The sequence below is a fragment of the Tachypleus tridentatus genome, chromosome 10 (assembly GCF_004210375.1).
Source record: "Tachypleus tridentatus isolate NWPU-2018 chromosome 10, ASM421037v1, whole genome shotgun sequence".
NCBI classification, from domain to species: domain Eukaryota; kingdom Metazoa; phylum Arthropoda; class Merostomata; order Xiphosura; family Limulidae; genus Tachypleus; species Tachypleus tridentatus.
Genome location: NC_134834.1, coordinates 123,626,661 through 123,653,706, shown reverse-complemented (window position 1 = coordinate 123,653,706; position 27,046 = coordinate 123,626,661). Strand labels below are relative to the sequence as shown.

General features: G+C 33.2%; 1 protein-coding gene across 4 annotated transcripts; it reads right to left on the bottom strand.

Moving 5' to 3' along the window:
• Positions 1-552: 552 nt before the first annotated feature.
• LOC143230250 (uncharacterized) lies at positions 553-26,872 on the bottom strand. Of its 4 annotated transcripts, none has more exons than XM_076463456.1 (10): positions 26,751-26,872; positions 24,317-24,418; positions 17,309-17,391; positions 15,038-15,106; positions 8,761-12,185; positions 7,412-7,516; positions 6,953-7,006; positions 3,432-3,578; positions 1,554-1,602; positions 553-852 (listed from the first exon to the last, which is right to left on the bottom strand). In XM_076463456.1, the coding sequence occupies exons 1-10, from the start codon at positions 26,791-26,793 to the stop codon at positions 559-561; spliced, it is 4,371 nt and encodes a 1,456-aa protein (XP_076319571.1). In that variant the 5' UTR covers positions 26,794-26,872; the 3' UTR covers positions 553-558. The 4 variants fall into 4 exon arrangements, with proteins under 4 accessions (XP_076319571.1, XP_076319575.1, XP_076319574.1 ...); XM_076463460.1 differs by lacking the exon at positions 26,751-26,872 and adding an exon at positions 26,474-26,601; XM_076463459.1 differs by lacking the exon at positions 26,751-26,872 and adding an exon at positions 26,149-26,452.
• Between the last annotated feature and the right edge of the window lie 174 nt (positions 26,873-27,046).

Below are 27,046 nucleotides of genomic sequence, written 5' to 3'. Positions count from 1 at the left end.
AGATGTTTACAAATAGAGAATTTAAAATTTCCAAGATGGGAATATCTCTTGTACTTCATGGAAGACAAAAGAATATGGATCAACTTTACACACCAGGACCATCTTGAAAAAGAACATACAAGAAGTCAAACCTTAGATATGGTACACAAAGGAACAAACAAGTGGCAAAAGTTGTTTGTACGTTTTAGGTAACAATAAAGAATGTAAGCAAAAAGGATCTCCACCTAAAAATGAAGCCAACATGGTGCAAACAAACAAATTCCAGTCATACGTTCTGTTCAACCATCACATGCACCAAATATCTGGAGAGTGAAACAGGTATTCAGTATTATTCCACACAACGAAATACTGGTCAAATTAACAGGCATAACACCCATGAACTTCTGACCAATTGGAATATTGAAATGAATGCTGGGAAACCATTCCCCTTGTACATTAGACAGATTATGGAACAGTAGGAAAGAGTACTGTGCTTTGAACATGTCTTATGAAAGATACTTTTTTTTATGGCTATTGTCAAGATAGATGGTTATCAAGTTAGGTGTACTAACATGGACTTTATTGTGAGGATAAAACATTGTTTTGATTCAGTATACTTACCCTCTGTATACACTGATTCACTAAACAAATGGGTGTTATTTTACAAATTAAAGATGATTTACAAACAGTTATAACCTGTCTAAAGTCCATGTTTTCTTGTTTAATCTTCATGATGTGTTTTATCTTCTGTTTGTGGTTCTGATGACCAAGGAGATAGGCATACTGTTTACTCAAGTTCACCAGTTCGGAGTGAACCTCTGTGTTTTGGTTCAAGAGCAATTGACGCTCAGCTTGAAAAGCATCCAACTGTTCCTAGGGGAAAAGTCAATGACATTTTTAGCATTTTCTTTGTATCGACTAATTTTCATAAATGATCGCTTCTATTTCGTATTTTATAATTTTCTCTAAGAAATCGTGCCCTAGAGTTGTTTCACAATGGCTGTTTATTTATAATGAATACATTGATAATGTATTTTGAATAAAGTCATGATGCACTTAACAGTGTTTACATTTACTGGTATATACTTTATTGTGAGTTAAAAACTAACAACCAGGTCAGGCAATAATCATTTCATTTTGTGCAGTTACTACTAAAATAATTAGCTATCAGTTATGACAACAACCATTTCATCTTGTGCAGTTACCACTAAAATAATTAGCTATCAGTTATGACAACAACCATTTCATTTCAGATACCACTAAAATAATTAGCTATCAGTTATGACAACAACCATTTCATCTTGTGCAGTTACCACTAAAATAATTAGCTATCAGTTATGACAACAACCATTTCATCTTGTGCAGTTACTACTAAAATAATTAGCTATCAGTTATGACAACCATTTCATCTTGTGCAGTTACTACTAAAATAATTAGCTATCAGTTATTGTGACAACGAGCAAATTTCTCATTGTGAAAAACCTAAGTTAATGAAATGTTGAACCTAAGAATATTTTTAGATACAATTTTAAAGAACTTTCACAGTTTTATTCCTAAAACATTAAATGATTTACCTTGAATGGATTCACCTTTTCTTGAAGGTCAAGATACAGATTTTTCCACCTGATTAAAATAAAATAACATTACATTAAAACTGAATGAAACAAATTTTTGACAGAAAAAATTGTGCAAGTTTACCCTTTAACCTTCAAATTACTGAACTGTTTCTATTTTGTTCACATCACATTTTAAGTTTTTACTGCTAACAATGGTCAGTGCAAACAACTGACTGGGAGGTATGAAATAAGTAATTATTTACAACAGACAGAAAAACCATAGCAGGGGGGAAGGGGTATAAAATAACAAAAATAAGCAACTTGGTGCATAATAGTTTACAAAAATTTGTTTAGAAACACAGGAAATCCACTTACACCCCCCCCTCAGTAGTTAAAGGGTTAGAACACTAACATCAAACACACAAAAAACACAACATGATCTGTAAAGAAAATTGTTGGTAATTTTAAAACATATTCTCACTTCACTAATGCTGAATAACTAGGAAGATACAGAATACACAAAGACAGTATGATGATGTGTTTGTCCTGGACGATACAGAATACACAACGACAGCATGATGATGTGTTTATCCTGGACGATACAGAATACACAACGACAGCATGATGATGTGTTTGTCCTGGACGATACAGAATACACAATGGCAGTATGATGTGTTTGTCCTGGACAATACAGAATACACAATGGCAGTATGATGTGTTTGTCCTGGACAATACAGAATACACAACGACAGTATGATGATGTGTTTGTCCTGGACAATACAGAATACACAACGACAGCATGATGATGTGTTTGTCCTGGACGATACAGAATACACAATGACAGTATGATGATGTGTTTGTCCTGGACGATACAGAATACACAACGACAGCATGATGATGTGTTTGTCCTGGACGATACAGAATACACAATGACAGTATGATGTGTTTGTTTTGTATGATACAGAATACACAATGACAGTATGATGTGTTTGTCCTGGACGATACAGAATACACAGTATGATGTGTTTGTCCTGACAATGACATGATGATGTGTTTGTCCTGGGCGATACAGAATACACAACGACAGCATGATGATGTGTTTGTCCTGGACGATACAGAATACACAATGACAGTATGATGTGTTTGTCCTGGACGATACAGAATACACAACGACAGTATGATGATGTGTTTGTCCTGGATGATACAGAATACACAACGACAGCATGATGATGTGTTTGTCCTGGACGATACAGAATACACAACGACAGCATGATGTGTTTGTTTTGTATGATACAGAATACTCAACGACAGTATGATGTGTTTGTCCTGGATGATACAGAATACACAACGACAGTATGATGTGTTTGTCCTGGATAATACAGAATACACAACGACAGCATGATGTGTTTGTTTTGTATGATACAGAATACTCAACGACAGTATGATGTGTTTGTCCTGGATGATACAGAATACACAACGACAGTATGATGTGTTTGTCCTGGATGATACAGAATACTCAACGACAGTATGATGTGTCTTGAAAGATAATGAATGGCTATATGTACCTGTAGAAGTCAGAACTGAATTTACCTGCAGAAGTCAGAGCTATGTGTTGAACTGAATTTACTTGCAGAAGTCAGAGCTATGTGTTGAACTGTATTTACCTGCAGAAGTCAGAGCTATGTGTTGAACTGTATTTACCTGCAGAAGTCAGAGCTATGTGTTGAACTGTATTTACCTGCAGAAGTCAGAGCTATGTGTATTTGTAGAAGATACTTTATTAGTGGTAACCATATATTAACAAAACCAAATCCAGAAGAACATAAATTGTATAAAACAAAAATAAATCTGACTTTCCAATGTAAACCTGTTACTTCCATAGTCTTTGTTACTTACTTGTTCAGTTCTCTCTCGAGATCTTCTATTTTCTCAGTTTCTACATTCATACTAGATCTCAAATCTTCCAAGAATTTCAGTTTTTCTTCATAAAAATTCACTTGAATGTGAAGTTCAAAAATTTCTCTTTCTGTTTCTTCTTGATATCTTTTGTGAAACAAAATGTTATTGTTACAGGAATAAGAAGTACTGAGTAACTACTTATGTGTTGGGGGAAGACTTCAGTCACACTTTCTGAAGATCAAAAATACTTCAAACTGGAGGGAAATTCAGTAAGACACATACCTCAACCACACAGTAGAAGAAGACTCGGTAAGACACATACCTCAACCACACAGTAGAAGGAGAGTCGGTAAGACACATACCTCAACCACACAGTAGAAGGAGAGTCGATAAGACACATACCTCAACCACACAGTAGAAGGAGAGTCGGTAAGACACATACCTCAACCACACAGTAGAAGGAGACTCGGTAAGACACATACCTCCACCACACAGTAGAAGGAGACTCGGTAAGACACATACCTCCACCACACAGTAGAAGGAGACTCGGTAAGACACATACCTCCACCACACAGTAGAAGGAGACTCGGTAAGACACATACCTCAACCACACAGTAGAAGGAGACTCGGTAAGACACATACCTCAACCACACAGTAGAAGGAGACTCGGTAAGACACATACCTCAACCACACAGTAGAAGGAGACTCGGTAAGACACATACCTCAACCACACAGTAGAAGGAGACTGGGTAAGACACATACCTCAACCACACAGTAGAAGGAGACTGGGTAAGACACATACCTCAACCACACAGTAGAAGGAGACTCGGTAAGACACATACCTCAACCACACAGTAGAAGGAGACTCGGTAAGACACATACCTCAACCACACAGTAGAAGGAGACTCGGTAAGACACATACCTCAACCACACAGTAGAAGGAGACTACGTAAGACACATACCTCAACCACACAGTAGAAGGAGACTACGTAAGACACATACCTCAACCACACAGTAGAAGAAGACTACGTAAGACACATACCTCAACCACACAGTAGAAGAGAGACTACAGTGAAGACACATACCTCAACCACACAGTAGAAGAAGACTACGTAAGACACATACCTCAACCACACAGTAGAAGAAGACTACGTAAGACACATACCTCAACCACACAGTAGAAGAAGACTACGTAAGACACATACCTCAACCACACAGTAGAAGGAGACTACGTAAGACATACCTCAACCACACAGTAGAAGGAGACTACGTAAGACATACCTCAACCACACAGTAGAAGTTAACTCTGTAAGACACATACCTCAACCACACAGTAGAAGTTAACTCTGTAAGACACATACCTCAACCACACAGTAGAAGTTAACTCTGTAAGACACATACCTCAACCACACAGTAGAAGCTAACTCGGTAAGACACATACCTCAACCACACAGTAGAAGGAGACTCGGTAAGACACATACCTCAACCACACAGTAGAAGGAGACTCGGTAAGACACATACCTCAACCACACAGTAGAAGGAGACTGGGTAAGACACATACCTCAACCACACAGTAGAAGGAGACTGGGTAAGACACATACCTCCACCACACAGTAGAAGGAGACTCGGTAAGACACATACCTCCACCACACAGTAGAAGGAGACTCGGTAAGACACATACCTCCACCACACAGTAGAAGGAGACTCGGTAAGACACATACCTCAACCACACAGTAGAAGGAGACTCGGTAAGACACATACCTCAACCACACAGTAGAAGGAGACTCGGTAAGACACATACCTCAACCACACAGTAGAAGGAGACTCGGTAAGACACATACCTCAACCACACAGTAGAAGAGAGGAGACTCGGTAAGACACATACCTCAACCACACAGTAGAAGGAGACTGGGTAAGACACATACCTCCACCACACAGTGAAGGAGACTGGGTAAGACACATACCTCAACCACACAGTGAGAAGGAGACTGGGTAAGACACATACCTCAACCACACAGTAGAAGGAGACTGGGTAAGACACATACCTCAACCACACAGTAGAAGGAGACTGGGTAAGACACATACCTCAACCACACAGTAGAAGGAGACTGGGTAAGACACATACCTCAACCACACAGTAGAAGGAGACTCGGTAAGACACATACCTCAACCACACAGTAGAAGGAGACTCGGTAAGACACATACCTCAACCACACAGTAGAAGGAGACTACGTAAGACACATACCTCAACCACACAGTAGAAGAAGACTACGTAAGACACATACCTCAACCACACAGTAGAAGAAGACTACGTAAGACACATACCTCAACCACACAGTAGAAGAAGACTACGTGAAGACACATACCTCAACCACACAGTAGAGAGAAGACTACGTGAAGACACATACCTCAACCACACAGTAGAAGAAGACTACGTGAAGACACATACCTCAACCACACAGTAGAAGGAGACTCAACCACACGTAGGAGGAGACTAAGACATACCTAAACCACACAGTAGAAGGAGACTACGTAAGACATACCTCAACCACACAGTAGAAGTTAACTCTGTAAGACACATACCTCAACCACACAGTAGAAGTTAACTCTGTAAGACACATACCTCAACCACACAGTAGAAGTTAACTCTGTAAGACACATACCTCAACTACACAGTAGAAGCTAACTCGGTAAGACACATACCTCAACCACACAGTAGAAGGAGACTCGGTAAGACACATACCTCCACCACACAGTAGAAGGAGACTCGGTAAGACACATACCTCCACCACACAGTAGAAGGAGACACACAGACACATACCTAGAAGGAGACTGGGTAAGACACATACCTCCACCACACAGTAGAAGGGAGACTGTAAGACACATACCTCAACCACACAGTAGAAGGAGAGTCGGTAAGACACATACCTCAACCACACAGTAGAAGGAGAGTCGGTAAGACACATACCTCAACCACACAGTAGAAGGAGAGTCGGTAAGACACATACCTCAACCACACAGTAGAAGGAGACTCGGTAAGACACATACCTCAACCACACAGTAGAAGGAGACTCGGTAAGACACATATCTCAACCACACAGTAGAAGGAGACTACGTAAGACACATACCTCAATAATAGTCTACATATATCCACCAAGTTTCATCAAAATCCAATCATTTTTGACTGAATTAAAGAGCAAAAATAGTGTGAACAATAAGTTCCCCATGTTGACAGATAGGGATTTCATTTTCATGACCTTAACTTTTGATCCCAAACCTTGAAAACTAATCACTTCTCAGTTTGGTCATCCTCCAAATGTATACAAACTTTCATGTAAGTCCATAGAGCTGCTTTTAAGAAATCTTGCTGACAAACAGACACATACAGAGGTACACACAAAGGTGAGGATGTAACCTACAATCACCTTCAGTGGGAAAAATCCATTATACTAAGGAAAAAACTACAATATAACACATTTGAAAATATGTATTTATGTAAACTACAAACAATAACTTACTTCTTAAACTCTGCATTTAATGAGCAGATACACTTTTCCGACATCTCCAGTTCACTTCAATAGAAAAAACAGAAATATTCAATATCAGAGCATCTTGACAACACCTATACTGTTGACACAGGTTCTACTAAAAATATAACTCCATTACAAAAATGTAAGAAACTAATAAACTCTTTGAACAGTTTCTGAAACTTTTTTTTTTTAAATTACTGTCTATTACATAGAAAACAATACTGCTAGTTTAATTTCCTAAACACATTGCTTACGAATACTCATTTCACATTTCTGTTTTTACAAGAAAATGCCATTAAAATGGTTGTGGAAAGACATATCACAAAACTTGAAATCCATTTACTCAAGAACATCAGAGAAACATTGAAGAAACAAATATTTAAAGTACAACCAAATATTTCTTATTTCTTAGTGAAATGAAAACAATTTTTAAATAAATAATTTTACCTCAAAAGATCATTCTTTTGTTTGTTGTTATGTCTTTGAATTTCCTCCACGTCAGCTCTCATGGATTTCTCAAATTCTTCGTTTCGTAACAGTTCTTCTAGTAACCTAAAAATTATGTTGAACTTCAAGATGGTGTATGTTCAATATACAACAGCCAAACAGGTTCTACCAAGTTTCACTGTAAAGTAAGAACTATATCTGTTAAGAACTACAGCTTGCTACTGTTTGTAGTTATACGTCGATAGAATCTTGTTCTCACATTACAGCAGTGCAGACTACATGAAGGATATAATGCAAGTTTGATAACATAAAAGGTATATTTTTAGAAGAATAAATGTTGAAGAATATACAGCAAAAAAACAAAGTATCTTTATATAACTTCTGATATGTTTTGTGTTTAGTTCAGTTTTTAGATTTACAAACAAATTTAAAGAGCAATCCAATGGAAACAGGTTTGAGAAATGATGCAACTTCTTTACAGGTTTGTTATTCAATATCAAACAGTTAAGATGGTACCAGATACTATTATATCATTATTTTTAAAGTTTCTGTATGTGTAAGATGGTAGCTGACACATTTATATCATATGCAAGGAATATAAATATTCTACTACAGACACCACAAACAACTGAGCATTCATTATGAACTGAGGGCCCATAAACTAAACAAGAAATATTACATCCTCCTAGATACACCATAAACAACTGAATGTACATTAAGTGAGGACCCACTAACTAAACAAATATTAACATCCTCCTAGATACACCATCAACAACTGAATGTACATTAAGTGAGAACCCATGAACTAAATACAAGAAATATTAACATCCTCCCAGATACACCATCAACAACTGAACATACATTAAGTGAGGACCCACAGAACTAAACAAGAAATATTAACATCCTCCTAGATACACCATGAACAACTGAATGTACATTAAGTGAGGCCAGCGAACTAAACAAATATTAACATCCTCCTAGATACACCATCAACAACTGAATGTACATTAAGTGAGAACCCATGAACTAAATACAAGAAATATTAACATCCTCCCAGATACACCATCAACAACTGAACATACATTAAGTGAGGACCCACGAACTAAACAAGAAATATTAACATCCTCCTAGATACACCATGAACAACTGAATGTACATTAAGTGAGGCCAGCAAACTAAACAAATATTAACATCCTCCTAGATACACCATCAACAACTGAATGTACATTAAGTGAGGCCAGCGAACTAAACAAATATTAACATCCTCCTTGATACACCATCAACAACTGAACATACATTAAGTGAGGACCCATGAACTAAACAAGAAATATAGAAGTGATTCTGCATACCTCTGATCTGATTTAGTTTGTTCCAATTCATTCTCAAAGATAAACTCAATCATCCTTTCTTGGAGATGACCAACTTCATTGGACAGCTTTATTACTTGGTCTTCTGTGTTATTATTCTTCTCAGTGAGCTCCTCAATTATTCTGTCAGATTCTTTTGCCTTTTCTTGTATCCTGGCTAATTCTTCTATGGCACTTTGTTTTTCTAATCTACAAGACTTTGTTTCTTGTACAAGAATTTCTAGCTTATTGTCAAGAGTCTCAATTTTTGCATTTTTGGCTGAAATGTCTTCTTCTTTTTCATTTAATATATTGTCTTGGTTCTTAAACTTCTCTTCATAATGAGCTAGCTGACTTTGAAGGTTTGATTTTTCAGTTTCTAAACAGGACAGCTGTGAATTTCTTATCGTTATCAAGTTATTCTGTTTCTGTAGTTCGAATTGAAGGTTATGGAATTGTTGCCTAATCATATCTAATGCTTTTTCAATGATCATTTTATCCGATTCTAATTTTGATATTTCGTTACTTTTCTGAACTAAACATTCTTTATTTTGAAGTTTTATCTCATCAATTTCTTTTTCTACTTGCTCTGAGCTTTCCTCCAAACAAATGTTTTCAGATTCCACCAGAGAAACAGAAACATTTTTTTGATGAAGTGAATGAAATAATTCCTTTTCTAAGTTCTCGAGTTTTCCTTCTAAAACCTTTTCACTTGTCAATGGAGAAATGGATGAATCCTTTTCTTGTGAAGATATATATGCTTTTCTTTCAATCTCTAAATCTAAACTTGTCAGCTGGCTGCCAACTTGCTCTGTTTCATTATATATACTCAAAACTTTGGAACTTAACTTCTGGATAATTTCATCTTTACCATCAGTCAAATACTTTTGGTTCTTTTGCTCTTCATTAACACATTCTAACTGCCTTTTCAGTTTCAGTTTTGTTTCCTGCTCTTCCAATAGTTCCATCCTTAAATTTTTGATACACCTGTTTTTGTCTTCCAAACACGATAAAACATCATTAGTTTTATTTTCAGCAATTTTTATCCATTCTATCAAACAATATTTTTCATTTTGCAACTGAGAAATTTTTAAATCTCTTTCACTAATCTTAGCAACATTTTCTTCCAACATAGTTTGTAAGTACTCGATTTCTGTTTTAACTGTTACAAGTCGTTTTTCCAGTTCAGACTTTTCCTTCTTAAGTTCTATCACTTCACTAGTTTTATTATTCAAGTAGTCATCTTTCTCATGAGCAGCTGTCTCAAGAATAACCACAGTTTCTTGAATTTCTTTTAACTGATTTTCTAGAACACTTCTCTCAGTTTTTAAATTTTTAATCTGACATTTTTCATCATTAAACTTCCTACACAATTCCTCAAGGGTTCCAACACTGGATTCTAATTCAGTGAGTTTACTTTTGGAAGCTTCTAATTGTGTGTCTATCTTGTCCAATAAAGCTTCAAGGGTTCCAACACTGGATTCTACTTCAGTGAGCTTACTTTTGGTCACTTCTAATTGTGTGTCTTTCTCGTCCAATGAAGCCTCAAGGGTTCTGATAGTGGATTCTAATTCAGTGAGCTTACTTTTGGAAGCTTCTAATTGTGTATCTTTCTCTTCCAATGAAGCCTCAAGGGTTCCAACACTGGATTCTAATTCATTGAGTTTACTTTTGGTCGCTTCTAATTGTGTGTCTTTCTCGTCCAATGAAGCCTCAAGAGTTCTGATACTGGATTCTAATTCAGTAAATTTACTTTTGGAAGCTTCTAATTGTGTGTCTCTCTTGTCCAATAAAGCTTCAAGGGTTCCAACACTGGATTCTACTTCAGTGAGCTTACTTTTGGTCGCTTCTAATTGTGTGTCTTTCTCGTCCAATGAAGCCTCAAGGGTTCTGATAGTGGATTCTAATTCAGTGAGCTTACTTTTGGAAGCTTCTAATTGTGTGTCTTTCTTATCCAATAAAGCTTCAAGGGTTCCAACACTGGATTCTACTTCAGTGAGCTTACTTTTGGTCGCTTCTAATTGTGTGTCTTTCTCGTCCAATGAAGCCTCAAGGGTTCTGATAGTGGATTCTAATTCAGTGAGCTTACTTTTGGAAGCTTCTAATTGTGTATCTTTCTCTTCCAATGAAGCCTCAAGGGTTCCAACGCTGGATTCTAATTCATTGAGTTTACTTTTGGTCGCTTCTAATTGTGTGTCTTTCTCGTCCAATGAAGCCTCAAGAGTTCTGATACTGGATTCTAATTCAGTAAATTTACTTTTGGAAGCTTCTAATTGTGTATCTTTCTCATCCAATGAAGCCTCAAGGGTTCTGATAGTGGATTCTAATTTAGTGAGCTTACTTTTGGAAGCTTCTAATTGTGCATCTTTCTCATCCAATGAAAGTTTAAATTGATTAATTTGAAGCTCTGTGTTTTCCTGAACATTTAAACTTTCTTTTCCATTTTCAAGATATTTTAGTTCAATCTTCTGAGAGCTTGTGGTACTTTCTTCAATTAAAGACTGATACGTGGTCAGCTGCTCAATGACTTCAGTCAGGTCCTTTTTCAAACTTGAATTTTCACTTTTTACAGCACACACTTCAGAATTTTTAAGATCTAAGTATTTCACAATATACAAATGAAGCTGTTTCATTTCTTTCTCCAGGCTTAACATTTTCTCTACTGGATTGTTCATTATCTTCTGAATTTCTATACCTTCTTTGTTTTGAACCCTTTTACACCCTTCACTCCTTTCTATCTCTAACTCTCCTTCAGTTGAACAACTTGATAACTTCTGATTCACTTCTTCCCACAACTTCTTAGCTTTATGTGGCTCAACACTCAGAACCTTTGAAGCTAAATTTTCTAATTGATTTGTGCTATAAGTACCAACATTTTCAACAGAAGAATAATGGTTATTATGAGTTACTAAGTCATTCAGTTCTTGAATATCACCTTTTAATATGCCCAGCTTTTCAGTGCATCCTTCTACTCCGTTTAGTAGAGTAGCTTTTAGTTTCAAGAGATCTGTGGTTAATAACTCTTTTTCACTTAACTCAGTTCTCACATCAGTCACTTCTGTCTCCATCTCTTCCACTTTCTCTTTGTGACAAGTGGTATACTCTTGCAACAGTTGGTTTGTTTCTGAAGCAGAAACATCAGAACTTGAGACACAAAGTATCTGTTTCAAATGAAGAACTTCACAGTGCAGATTGTGAACTTTCTGATCCGTTTCTTCCAACTTTCCCTGATAGTCAGAAACCTGCAGATCTTTCTCATTTACTTCACGTCCTCTGATGGCGAGTTCTGTTTCCAACTCTACTACTTTGGTCTTATAATTGTCCAGCTGTAGCAGGTAGTCCTTCCTCTCCTTTTCCAAGGAACTGATTGATTCAAGTAACTTTTTCTCAACTTGTGAACCTTCATTGGGCTCGCTGAAGAAACGATCCTAACCAGCGGAAAATAAAATGTAGGTAAGAATAACATACAATCAGGATATATGTTCACAAATTACTTGTAACTTTGTTGTTATCCCTGAAGGTAACCTGCTTTGATCAAGTGTTACAAATAAATTTGTTACTTGATATTTATTGAACCTTGATGTTCTTGACAGACATATGTCACTAACATATGTTTCAATCACTGTTACGGATTTTGACCTAATGTTATAATTTTCTTATACTGGAAATGTATTACAAATATGTACTTACCTCTCCCACATAAATAGTTAATCTTGTTCAGTGCTGCTCTCTATATACAAAACCTTTTTTGTATGCCACCAGCCTTGAGCTTCCACATACCCACAATCAATGTGGTTCAATTGCAAATCATCATTCCACCAATAGAAATGCAAAACACCTTCCTGACACACGTGACTCCCTTTATTCAATTCTACTGAACTATCACTTCAAGTTTTAGCAGAAAATGAAAGTATCAGTTTTTCAGTGAGGAGGAAAGATGGGAAGTATGAATGAGAAAGGAGGTAATTACCTATTGGAAATATATCTTCAGTATAGGAAAATTATAACTTATCATACAGCATATTACTACCTCTCATATAAACATCTAGAATCCAACACTGAATAGGTGTAGGGACAGGTGCATGGAAAAGAAAGCATCTGAAGAACACCCTAAAAGAAAGGATACTAACAGTAGAGGATCATACGTTGGAGAATGCATCACCTCTACACCAGATATACTCTCTTGCCCAATATGGAAAGAGATGAAGACATGAGCAGAAAAAGAGAGAAACACATCTAAAAAGGAAAGAACAATGGTTGGAGAGGAATCCAAACCACCTGATATCTGAATGTCAATCCCATACAGAGTGGCTAAAATCCAACAGACTGTTTCCTGCAAGTCACTGGCATCCAGAACACAGTCACCAGGAAGTGACATCATTGTAGGGGTAGAATGAGGATCATACTGTCAGAACACCAACTACAATCCAAAACTGAGCCACTGGGAATCAACATATATGTGGGGATAGAATAAGGGATCCCAATTAAAGGGGTGAACTGTAGTTTTGACAGCTGACTCAAAAGCTGCAATGTCCCATTCAGAGATGGAACATCAGATTGAAGGGCATCTCATCACCTACACTCACCACAAAGCAGGATTTATAAAGAAAAAAAAAACTTGTCCCTAAAAAAAGGTTATTTACCCAGTCACAGTCTCACCAAAGAATGAAGGATAGGAACATGTGGAAGACAAGGAAATAGCTACCCAAAGCAAAATAATGGGAGACAAAAATATGAGATGTAGTCTCAGTGCTCAGTGGAAGAAATACCTCCCATGTACAATGTGGTTGAGAAATAAAAGGAAAAGTGATTGAATACAGTGAAGACACCAGGAATTTACTATAGAAAAAAGTTACAAAGAAGAAAAAAAACTGTATCAAAACCTGAGTCCAAAGAGTAAGTGAGGAAGAAAAGCTGCAAACAGAGTGGTGCCAGAGAGTGAAATAACAAGAGAACCAATGAAAAGAAACTTTGAAGGCAATAAAGCAACCCAGTACTCTGCCAACCATGGTTATCGAAACCTAGTTTCTAGCAGTGCGAGCCTACAAACATACAACTGTGCCACCAGGGAGCTCCTCAGACATATGAGTAATTATGAATATGAAATAAGTTATATTTTAACATGAAGTTTATATTGATAATAAAAAATACAGTTGATGGTATTTGTTAAATAAACAATATATTTATAATTTCCTAAAAGATAAATGACAGGTAAGCATAAAATAACACGTTAAGCCTAATCTAATATTGTTGTACAAAGAACATCACTAAATAAATTTTAAAAAAACTAATCTCATAAGTAGTAGTTACAAATCTAAATAAATCTATGTTATTGAAACCACATAATTACAAATAATACAACTAATAACAAAAATATTCAAAAAGCTATAACAGCTGATTTGTCCAAAGTCAGAGAACTGCATTCAAATGTGTAGCCACCAAACTCAAAGTCCAACAAGGAACAACTCATACAATGATCAATCACTAAATGCATTAAAAGCTGACAATTCTTTAGACAAGTAATGCCTGTAACTTCTGTTATACCAGGGTGTAAAGGATAAACATTCAAAGTTGAAACATGAGCTTTGATGAAAATTAAAATATTGTGAAGTACAATAAAAGAAACTTAACAGTTATAACTGGTGATGTAGGAAAATAAAATAAATATCTCCATGTATCAATTAAAAAATTAGAAGAAATTACAAACATAAAATGTCTTAATGATAGCGCTGACAAACAAGTGGTGGTTTGGTAGAATGGACCAGAGGAAGTCACATGCATCAGGAAATTATGTTGAACTCTTAATGACAGAGAGTTATCAAATGGGGATCTGCATGCAAGACCCAGTTGAATCATGTTGACAAAGAGGGTAGGTGGGAGCTCAAAGTTTGTGACATACTAAAAAAACACATAGGGAAGCACTGAACAAGAATAGCTACTGATGTAAGTGGAGGTAATGTACCATATCAGAACTGAAGGTTTTACAGATAAACAGAACTAACATGTACTGTTTGGATTATTGTTGTAGCTAACTACCAGACCTTAAGGTACTGACAGATCTACATCACTAGCATATATTATGGTTTACTACACTTTCAACAAGTTTATCTATCTTCATTCAGGACAAAGTTTCATAACCTGGTGGAAAATAACTCCCTCCCACCAGAAATTCTAAATATATCTCTTCTAGTGATAACTCAAACTTAGTTATCAGTTTTAACAAACATTTTTTTAACTTAACATGTTTATTATTGGGAAAAATATCAGGAGTTTTACCTACCCTAGTTAATTTGTTTAGGCCTGGTGTGCTTGAGACACAACTTTTAATATGAAATGGAGTCTTGAAAGGCTGTTAAAAAAAAAGTTAATACAAATTATATAACAATCCAGAGGCATCAAACTGTTAAAATAAAGAGTAGAATCTAACAAATTTACCAGTAAGAAAAATTATCTGGTGAAAGTGAAATAAAGTAGAATATGCTTGAATAATGCACCAGTTTGTACATTCAGAATAAACTTCTGGTCATTACGCTCATTTGTTACTAATTCATCAGTCTGGGATTTAGCAAAGGCTTAAAGTGATGTTTGAAAGTCCACATAAGCCCTCTGATAATAGTGTTATAATGATTGGAATATTATCCTTAACTCTTATAAACCAACAAAAACAATACTTTGTACTGCATTATACAAGTTATCTCATCACTTCTGAAACCAACAAAAACACAATACTTTGTACTGCATTATACAAGTTATCTCATCACTTCTGAAACCAACAAAAACACAATACTTTGTACTGCATTATACAAGTTATCTCATCACTTCTGAAACCAACAAAAACACAATACTTTGTAGTGCATTATACCTGTTATCTCTTTAGTACTGAACCCAATACAAACAATACTTTTTATGGACTGTATTATACATGTTATCTCTTTAGTACTGAACCCAATACAAACAATACTTTTTATGGACTGTATTATACATGTTCTAAAACTACCAGAAAAGGAATATTTTGTACAGGATTCCAGAATTTTTTTCTCTGAATTGTTAAAAAGAACAAAAAAATGTTGTCGTTTTTTTTCTTTTGACTTCTAAAAGTTAACTTCTCAGTTGTAAAACCAACAATGAAAGGGTCATCTTTACAGGATTCTTGTAATTTCAAGCTATATAAACATAATACGAAGTATTTGTTTCACACTGTGTACTAGCTGTTTTCTTCTTAAGAAAGACATGGTGGAACACTGACGACACTGTCTTTTTGGTAAAGAATAGGATTAACAGTGCAAGCTATGTTTTATGTAAAATTAAATAAATGGTAATAGCTTAATGTTGTTAGTAACGTCACTTTGTGTTCTTTTTTTCTTAATAACAAAATCAATGAGTAGGCTTCTTTCTTCCTCAAGTGTCAAATTACTAGACATCACTACTAATCTAGAAAATGTGTTCATACTAAACTTTAGACTAGTCTAGACAAAGGTTATTTCTGTAACTTGGAAAATAGTATGCTCACATTATACAAGAAAATGAAAGCTACACATATAAGACTGAATCAGATAAAGTTCAATTTTAATAAACAAAAGAAATAGTGCAGACAGTTTAAGAACAAAAAATAAAAATGACATTTGCTGACATAATGAAAAATAGTGTCTTTATTAAAAATGTTAGCCTCCTAGTTTCAGTAACAGTTATTATCTTTAGGGCTAGTGTTTTGTATTAATACAATAACACAATTATTATCTTTAGGGCTAGTGTTTTGTATTAATACAATAACACAGTTATCTTTAGGGCTAGTGTTTTGTATTAATACAATAACACAATTATTATCTTTAGGGCTAGTGTTTTGTATTAATACAATAACACAGTTATCTTTAGGGCTAGTGTTTTGTATTAATACAATAACACAATTATTATCTTTAGGGCTAGTGTTTTGTATTAATACAATAACACAATTATTATCTTTAGGGCTAGTGTTTTGTATTAATACAATAACAGTTATTATCTTTAGGGCTAGTGTTTTGTATTAATACAATAACACAATTATTATCTTTAGGGCTAGTGTTTTGTATTAATACAATAACAGTTATTATCTTTAGGGCTAGTGTTTTGTATTAATACAATAACACAGTTATTATCTTTAGGGCTAGTGTTTTGTATTAATACAATAACACAGTTATCTTTAGGGCCAGTGTTTTGTATTAATACAATAACACAGTTATTATCTTTAGGACTAGTGTTTTGTATTAATACAATAACACAATTTTCCTGAACAGAAATTGGCATAGATATTAAAAACCTTCAGATACAAAATATTTGTAACCACCTAAACAAACATGGTGAACAGCTAATTTTTACCATAAACAATATGAAAACTATCTTTAATTCTCCATGAATCTTAGTACACATTTACTTTCTAGTGTACTGCACGAGTTTGGAAGCAACATGCTCTCACAAATGTTAAACAACTGATAATGAATTTTCAAAATTTAAAAGGCATACTTATGATTCACTTGCACATAAAATACAAGTTCTTGTAAAGCTGTAGAAATATTACCGTTCGACAAAGTTTCGCACTTCTCATTGAACCATTACTGAGGGAGCTGGACGAAGACACTGACACATCAGAGTTAATTCCATCTGTAAGAAAATCGTACGATCGCTGTTCTTTACAAAGCACACACTAATCTACAATGAAACTTTTGTGTGTTATTATACATCGTGCACTAAAACCATAATAACACTTAAATTACGTAATAAACAATCACAGTTGTTAAGAAACCAAAGGCAAGGACTTGAGCTAAAAATAAGATCAGTGTTTTTAACTTTCAGAACTGAAAAGCTGCAATAACATTTCATTTTCAACTGATTGTGTTACATTCTTAGTTTGTCGGATACCAACAAAAATTTGAAAGGAATAATGTAATAAAACAAAATTTATAAACTACTTATGAATAATAAATTATTTTGTATGTTGTCTTATGAATAATTTTCTAACATTTAGAAATTTCCTAAAGATGTTAATTATGTTTGATGTACATGTAACTACCTAATGTATTAACTCAGATATATTATACTGTGTTTGTGGTTTGTGTACAACTCCTATGGTAGAAAATACAAACATACTAAAAGTACCATAAAAGAATCATAACACTCAACATCTATTTTACCCTTGGTGGCATGTTTCCCCAAAATAGTTCAGTGCACTTAAAAAAATTAATAGCCCCATATGTTACAGTATTATAATGGAACAAAGATTTTAGTATTTTTCATATTTACCTAAGTAATGACTGAAATAATCACAAATTTCACCCTTCCACAACTAATTGAGAACAAGTCTTTAGTACTATATATCCACAACTAATTGAGAACAAGTCCTTAGTACAATATATATCCACAACAAATTGAGAACAAGTCTATAGTACTATATATATCCACAACAAATTGAGAACAAGTCTATAGTACTATATATATCCACAACAAATTGAGAACAAGTATCACAACTAATTGAGAACAACTCTTTAGTACTACATATATCCACAACTAATTGAGAACAAGTCTTTGGTACTATATATATCCACAACTAATTGAGAATAACTCTTTAGTACTACATATATCCACAACTAATTGAGAACAACTCTTTAGTACTACATATATCCACAACTAATTGAGAACAAGTCTTTGGTACTATATATATCCACAACTAATTGAGAACAAGTCTTTAGTACTATATATATCCACAACAAATTGAGAACAAGTCTATAGTACTATATATATCCACAACAAATTGAGAACAAGTCTATAGTACTATATGTATCCACAACTAATTGAGAACAACTCTTTAGTACTACATATATCCACAACTAATTGAGAACAAGTCTTTGGTACTATATATATCCACAACTAATTGAGAACAAGTCTTTGGTACTACATATATCCACAACTAATTGAGAACAACTCTTTAGTACTACATATATATGAGAACAACTTTGGTACTATATATACTAATTGAACAAGTACTATATATATCCACAACTAAACTCTTTAGTACTATATATATCCACAACTAATTGAGAACAAGTCTTTAGTACTGTATATATCCACAACTAATTGAGAACAAGTCTTTAGTACTGTATATATCCACAACTAATTGAGAACAAGTCTTTAGTACTGTATATATTCACAACTAATTGAGAACAACTCAGTACTATATATATCCACAAATTGAGAACAACTCTTTAGTACTATATATATCCACAACTAATTGAGAACAACTCTTTAGTACTATATATATCCACAACTAATTGAGAACAACTCTTTAGTACTATATATATCCACAACTAATTGAGAACAACTCTTTAGTACTATATATATCCACAACTAATTGAGAACAAGTCTTTAGTACAATATATCCACAACTAATTGAAAACAAGTCTTTAGTACTATATATATCCACAATTAATTGAGAACTCTTTAGTACTATATATCCACAACTAATTGAGAACAATTCTTTAGTACTATATATCCACAACTAATTGAGAGAACAATTGAGAACAAGTCTCCACAACTAATTGTACTATATATATCCACAACTAATTGAGAACAAGTCTTTAGTACTATATATATCCACAACTAATTGAGAACAAGTCTTTAGTACTATATATATACTAATTGAGAACAACTCTTTAGTACTATATATATCCACAACTAATTGAGAACAAGTCTTTGGTACTATATATCCACAACTAATTGAGAACAAGTCTTTAGTACTATATATATCCACAACTAATTGAGAACAAGTACAATATATATCTTTAGTACTTTAGTATATATATCCACAACTAATTGAGAACAAGTCTTTGAGAAAACAAGTACTATATATATCCACAACTAATTGAGAACTAATTGAGAACAAGTCTTTAGTACTATATATATCCACAATATATATCCACAACTAATTGAGAACAAGTCTTTAGTACTATATATATCCACAACTAATTGAGAACAAGTCTTTAGTACTATATATATCCACAACTAATTGAGAACAAGTCTTTAGTACTATATATATCCACAACTAATTGAGAACAAGTCTTTAGTACTATATATATCCACAACTAATTGAGAACAAGTCTTTGGTACTATATATATCCACAACTAATTGAGAACAAGTCTTTAGTACTATATATCCACAACTAATTGAGAATATACTATATATACACAACTAATTGAGAACAAGTCTTTAGTAATATATATCCACAACTAATTGAGAACAAGTCTTTAGTACTATATATCCACAACTAATTGAGAACAAGTCTTTAGTACTATATATCCACAACTAATTGAGAACAAGTCTTTAGTACAATATATATCCACAACTAATTGAGAACAAGTCTTTAGTACTATATATCCACAACTAATTGAGAACAACTCTTTAGTACTATATATCCACAACTAATTGAGAACAAGTCTTTAGTACTATATATATCCACAACTAATTGAGAACAAGTCTTTAGTACTATATATATCCACAACTAATTGAGAACAAGTCTTTAGTACTATATATCCACAACTAATTGAGAACAAGTCTTTAGTACTATATATATCCACAACTAATTGAGAACAAGTCTTTAGTACTATATATATCCACAACTAATTGAGAACAAGTCTTTAGAACAAGTCTTTAGTACTATATATCCACAACTAATTGAGAACAAGTCTTTAGTACTATATATATCCACAACTAATTGAGAACAAGTCTTTAGTACTATATATATCCACAACTAATTGAGAACAACTTTAGTACTATATATCTAATTGAGAACAAGTCTTTAGTACTATATATCCACAACTAATTGAGAACAAGTCTTTAGTACTATATATATCCACAACTAATTGAGAACAAGTCTTTAGTACTATATATCCACAACTAATTGAGAACAAAGTACTATATATCTTTAGTACTATATATATCCACAACTAATTGAGAACAAGTCTTTAGTACTATATATATCCACAACTAATTGAGTACTATATATATCCACAACTAATTGAGAACAAGTCTTTAGTACTATATATATCCACAACTAATTGAGAACAAGTCTTTAGTACTATATACTAATTGAGAACAAGTCTTTAGTATATATGAGAACAAGTCCACAACTAATTGAGAACAAGTCTTTAGTACTATATATATCCACAACTAATTGAGAACTCATTAGTACTATATATATCCACAACTAATTGAGAACAAGTCTTTAGTTCAATATATATCCACAACTAATTCAGAACAAGTCTTTAGTACTATATATCCACAACTAATTGAGAACAAGTATTTAGTACTATATATATCCACAACTAATTGAGAACAAGTCTTTAGTACTATATATCCACAACTAATTGAGAACAAGTCTTTGGTACTATATATCCACAACTAATTAAAAACAACTCTTTAGTACTATATATCCACAACTAATTAAAACAACTCTTTAGTACTATATATCCACAACTAATTGAGAACAAGAATATATATATCCACAACCAATTGAGAACAACTTTAGTACTATATATATCCACAACTAATTGAGAACAAGTCTTTAGTACTATATATATCCACAACTAATTGAGAACAAGTCTTTAGTACTATATATATCCACAACTAATTGAGAACAAGTCTTTAGTACTATATATATCCACAACTAATTGAGAACAAGTCTTTAGTACTATATATATCCACAACTAATTGAGAACTCTTTAGTACTATATATATCCACAACTAATTGAGAACAAGTCTTTAGTACTATATATATCCACAACTAATTGAGAACAAGTCTTTAGTACTGTATATATCCACAACTAATTGAGAACAAGTCTTTAGTACTACATATTTAAGCAAGTTTTCTTAATTTTCATGCAGTGTTTTAATGTAATAGTTCTTAACTGAGTGTTGACAAATTGTGTAGACGTTTCAATCCTTTCACTGGGATAAAGCTTACATGTGCAAAACCCTGTGGGGAGAAGCAAGCCCATCTTTGAAAGAGGTACACATTTTTGGACAAGTTGGAACAAGTTTTTCTTCTTTGTAGCAAATTTCACTTGAAGCAGTCTGTAACATGTAATTATGGTTTCTGGTGTACTATATTTTTACACAATTGAGAACTCTTTAGTACTATATATATCCACAACTAATTGAGAACAAGTCTTTAGTACTATATATACTAAAGTATATATTTACAGACAAATTAGTTGTCTGTAACATGTAATTATGGTTTCTGGTGTACTATATTTTTACCATTTGGTGGTAACTCACAATTCCCTTTGTCTTTGTCCTATGAAGGTGCAGGTAGAAAAACATCTTTCAACTGTAGCATCTAGTTAAAGTTAGAATTGATAACTGTAATGACTACTAAGAGTTAAAACTTGAACAATAAATAAAAAATTATGTTTTATTTGTGTTTCTTTCCTTTGCTGTTCTTACTCGATTTATTTCCTGCCCATGATTTCTGAAATTTCATTCTGTGGACAGTTTTGAATTTTATCTGTCAGTTATCTATGAAACTTATTATTACATCTAAAAATATCACTTGTGTTAGCATTTGGTGCTGATGTATTTTATGAGATCATGTAATAAAACAAAATATAGATGTCTGAATAAAGTGGAAGAAAAATAACTTAAAGTACTTTCATTTTTGTAATAGGTTGGTTGGCCTTTGGATGTTGTAGAAGCAGTAAATTTGAGTTTAAGAGAAAGCTTGATAATATATGAATGATAAGGACTGGCTTTAAAATAGTTTTCAGTTATTTATTAATAATTGTTTTTAGTTAATTTAGAGGATGGTACAGTTGAGACAGACTAACAGGTCTTATGTTGTTTAAAAACAATGTTACGATAATAAACAAAACTAACTTTACAAAATTATCCTATGATGCAAGTATTACACGTATCACACAAGCACTTGTCTACACATCTTGTCACCAAAATATCTGACAATATTAACGATGAGCAAGAATCAGGCCTAGGAATGAACTGAGAACAATTATTCATGTGTAAAGAAAGTTATACTAAAACTCCATTTAATAGAACTGGTCAACAATCAGTATGACTTTCAGTACTAGAGTTTTCTTGTTTCAGAGGATTTGTTCAAAATTACCCAAAAGGCTATATATGTTCCTAAATTTGAAATGATAGATTAGATGAAAGGCAGTTAACCAACAACATACACTGCACACTATAAGGCTGCTCGTTGTTGCTCAAATACGAAGATTTGATCACAACTCTTATATTGCACAAGTGGAATCGTTTTTCCTGTAATTTTACTTCTGAACAATATATTCTACAGCAATGGCTACTTTTAGTCTCCAAAACTTGTAAATCTTAAATACTATGTGGCTTGAAATATAAAATGAACATTCACTTGTTCAGAAGTTTAATGTACTTGTCAAATAATAATTTAGTGAAATGTTTTACAGTATGTATTATTAAGCATGAAATGTTACTACAAATATGTCAGCATCTACCATAATTTATGTAAATTTATTTACCACAATAAATTTAACAGACAACCCTAGATCCCCATTTTCTAGGTTACAGACAACGATTTTATATTGCAAATTTCAACTGAAATCTGTTCTGGGGTCTAAAGTTATTTGTATAATTTATCAGAATGAAATCAGACAGTTTAAATTATGCTTTCATAATCTATTTTTCAAACTATATTACCTAAAATTAAGATAATAAATCCACTATCAATAACATATCACTAAAGTGTATTAACTGAACATCAGATAAAAATTATACATTTACACTATGTGACACATTTTGTTCATGGATAGTATGTGTTATTTCTTAATTACTTATGTTGTAAAATTACAGAAAATGGCAATTATTCCCTTCAAACCTTGCTTTTATGACCTGGATAATGAAATTTAGAAATTAATCTATTTTCTTTTTAAAAATGGACAAATTTACACATTTTCATTTACATAAGGTCTGAATAAAACAACATATGAATCAAGATTTACATGTATTTATACTAAAGTTATACAAAAATGTTTAGAAGTGAGTAGTTTTTCAAGATTTATGACTGTAATATAAATCACTTTCACCTATCAGCCCCTAAATATAGTCTCCCATCATATTTTCATTATATGCTCCCAGGTCACAAAAGCAAAGTTTGAAGAGAAAAATAGGTCTTTTCCATTTACTTTAGGCAAAAGCAATTGGAAAATAACACTTTCTGCCCAGGAACAAGAAAAAGTAAAACTTTGTTACATAGTGTTATTACACATTGCGACTTCTCTTTGTAAAAAAAATATTAAAGTAACAAAAACTTACTCAAAAAACAAAATTACCTTCCATGATAATTTTAAAAGACAATTTTATGAGAGAAGACATTAGTTTCAAAGCCTCCGTACTGATTATTAGAAGGTGTGTTTTTAGCACATGGATATGGATTAATCTGTATCAGTTAGTGATGAAATATCCTAACATTGACCTTGGAATGCCAGTTATCAGTTTGAATTAACATCAATTGTTCATTTAAAACAGAAACAAACAAAAACTACTTACCACAAGGAAGCACGCAAGCTGGACGTTCCATTTTGTCCAAAGCAACTCCTCGGATTTTATGTTTATCATTAGGATTGTAGTACCCAACAGGTGGAGCACAGCCTGTATATATTATAAAAAAAAACAAGACAGTGTTAATGACACTTTGATAACACATTCAACCAGAAATGTTTCATACTTAAAATTTCTGCATAAGCATAGACTGTCAGTCTTCTCCAAAATTCATATATTTGTTTTGTTTTATACTGGTATCAAATAATTAAAACAACTTGGACATAAAGAAATTCATTTTGACCTCTATATAACACTAATATCAATCAATTGTTACTTTTATGTAAAGACAGGCTCCAAACACTAATTTCTTCACCAAGAATCACAAACACGTACAGAAATATAAATTTTCAACCTCAATCTTCACGTCTTTATTACCAAGATATCTAATACTTCTAATCATTGTTTATTGAAAACTGGAATCAGTAAATATGGAAAGCTATCATACATTTATAGAAAGTGTACACTTAAATGGAAAGTTCACTTTCACCAAAATGCACAAAACAGCTCCCTCGGCCTATGCACACACTAATTTCTCAAAATTATAAATTTCGTCTTGTTAAATTATCTTCCAAACTGTACATGATATATCTTATACAAAATGGGCACACATCTACTTATACTGGACGAATATTAACCTCTGAAATGATGTTTACGCAGTTCAAAATACATCTTCACAACACCCTTTTCTTCTTTGACATTGGTACAAGTTAGATGAAGTTGCTCACTTAACTCATAGCAACTAAATAAATTCAAATAACACCACAATCTCAGTCCCATGAAGTGAAAGTAAGTCAGTTCAAATAACACCACAATCTTAGTCCCATGAAGTGAAAGCAAGTCAGTTCAAATAACACCACAATCTCAGACCCATGAAGTGAAAGTAAGTCAGACACTATTTAATAATTAAGTTTCTTAAATTTACCGATGATTTAAAAAATTATGAAATCTACATATTAATAACAATGTAGCCATTGATTAATTTCTTTTTCCTTATAGAATACATGTAAAAGCAGTGAGCATACACAAACTACAAACTGAATACATGAAGGTCTGACACAAAAGAATGACCTATCAATTGTTTAACTGTGTTTGAATTTTGCACAAAGCTACACAAAGGCTATCTCTGCACTAGCCATCCCTAATTTAGCAGTGAAGACTAGAGGGAAGGCAGCTAGTCATCACCATCTACTGCCAACTCTCAGACTACTCTTTTACCAACAAATAGTGGGATTAACCATCACATAATAAATGTCCTCACAGCTTAAAGGTCAAGCATATTTTGTGCGATGGGAATTTGATCCTGCAACCCACAGATCATGAGTTAAGTGCCCTAACCACCTGGCCATGCTGGACCTATCAAACAGACAATATTAGTTTATCCAAATTAACAATGAATAATCAAATTTTTGATTTTACAATTTCACCAGTGGCTCAGCATTGCATAATAATTCACAAAGCATGAAATGTTCTTTAAAAGAAGACTAAGCTTTTTGTCAAACATTGCTCGAGTTCCTAACAAAACTGTCTATTGCGTGAAACACTAACTATATTAGCAACACTCACTCTCTAATGATCACTTTTAACACAGATTTTTTAACTTAAAACATACAGAAAGAAAATTATATATATATATATATATATACAAATTGTCTAATTAAACACTGAACAATGTTTGACATTTTTTTAAGAGGAGTGTTAACAACGATTAACCCGAAAATGACCTAGGAAGGTCGAAACAGTGTTCTCTGTTTTATTATAAAAAGTATTAATACCCATACCTGCCGTTCAGAGAAGCAACTAAAATTATAGTTGCAATGCCATAGTTCTATTACTATTAGTGGTAGGGTTAACAGGTATATCCATTTGTGTTAGTATTACTATTAATATTATTGCTCTAATTACTTTTAACAGAAGTTGTATTACTATACTACAAGGTGTTCGGAAAGTCACTGTGCAGTTTTGAAAACAGCGATAACAGCATTCATTCAATTTCAAGCTAGCAACTGATAGCGGTGTTAAAAACAAAACAAGAAGGATCCAAGCCTGTATCGATGTAAACGGGAGTCACTTTCAACATTGTTTATAATTGTCATTCATACTTACCTCCTCTATTCTATATTGAAACATGTCTGTTAATAAATATATAAGTGCACAGTGACTTTCCGAACACCCTGTATTATCAATAATATTATATTAGAGCTAGCACTAACATAGTGACAGTACATTAGGACAATTTGTACTTTTGAAAAATTCAAGTTACGAGTCAGATTTCATTTGGTAAAATATTTAAAAAAAGGACAAAACCCAAAGAGAGTGCTTAAATAATTTAACAAATACCGTTATATCTGTAAACAATTTTTTTTCTTTATCATAAACTTACCATACTCTTCGTTAAATCTTTTATTTTTTGCTTTTGGAAACATATTTATTTTTCCAGTTTCAAATGTTCGCGCCTTATCTCATTTGCACTGAGCATTTCAAACCATGTGACGCTGGTTAAAAACTTCCTTATCTGGGATAGAGGGCCCTAACGTAGAAATTGTTGTTGTTTTCTGTTTTTGTAGTAGAGGTTGTAAAAAATGTAATAAAATTGTGTGCTACTAATTTGACAAGAAAAAAATGATTAGATATTTTAATTAAAAATAAAAAATAAATATTTATAAAAATTATATAGTG

Excerpts from the sequence above, each read along its gene's own strand:
- LOC143230250 (XM_076463456.1), bottom strand. The coding sequence starts at position 26,793 with ATGTTTCCAAAAGCAAAAAATAAAAGATTTAACGAAGAGTATG. Across the intron at positions 12,186-15,037 it reads GCCTAAACAAATTAACTAGG|GATCGTTTCTTCAGCGAGCC; the intron begins GTAGGTAAAACT and ends TCCGCTGGTTAG. Across the intron at positions 7,007-7,411 it reads CAAAAGAATGATCTTTTGAG|TGAACTGGAGATGTCGGAAA; the intron begins GTAAAATTATTT and ends TTTCTATTGAAG.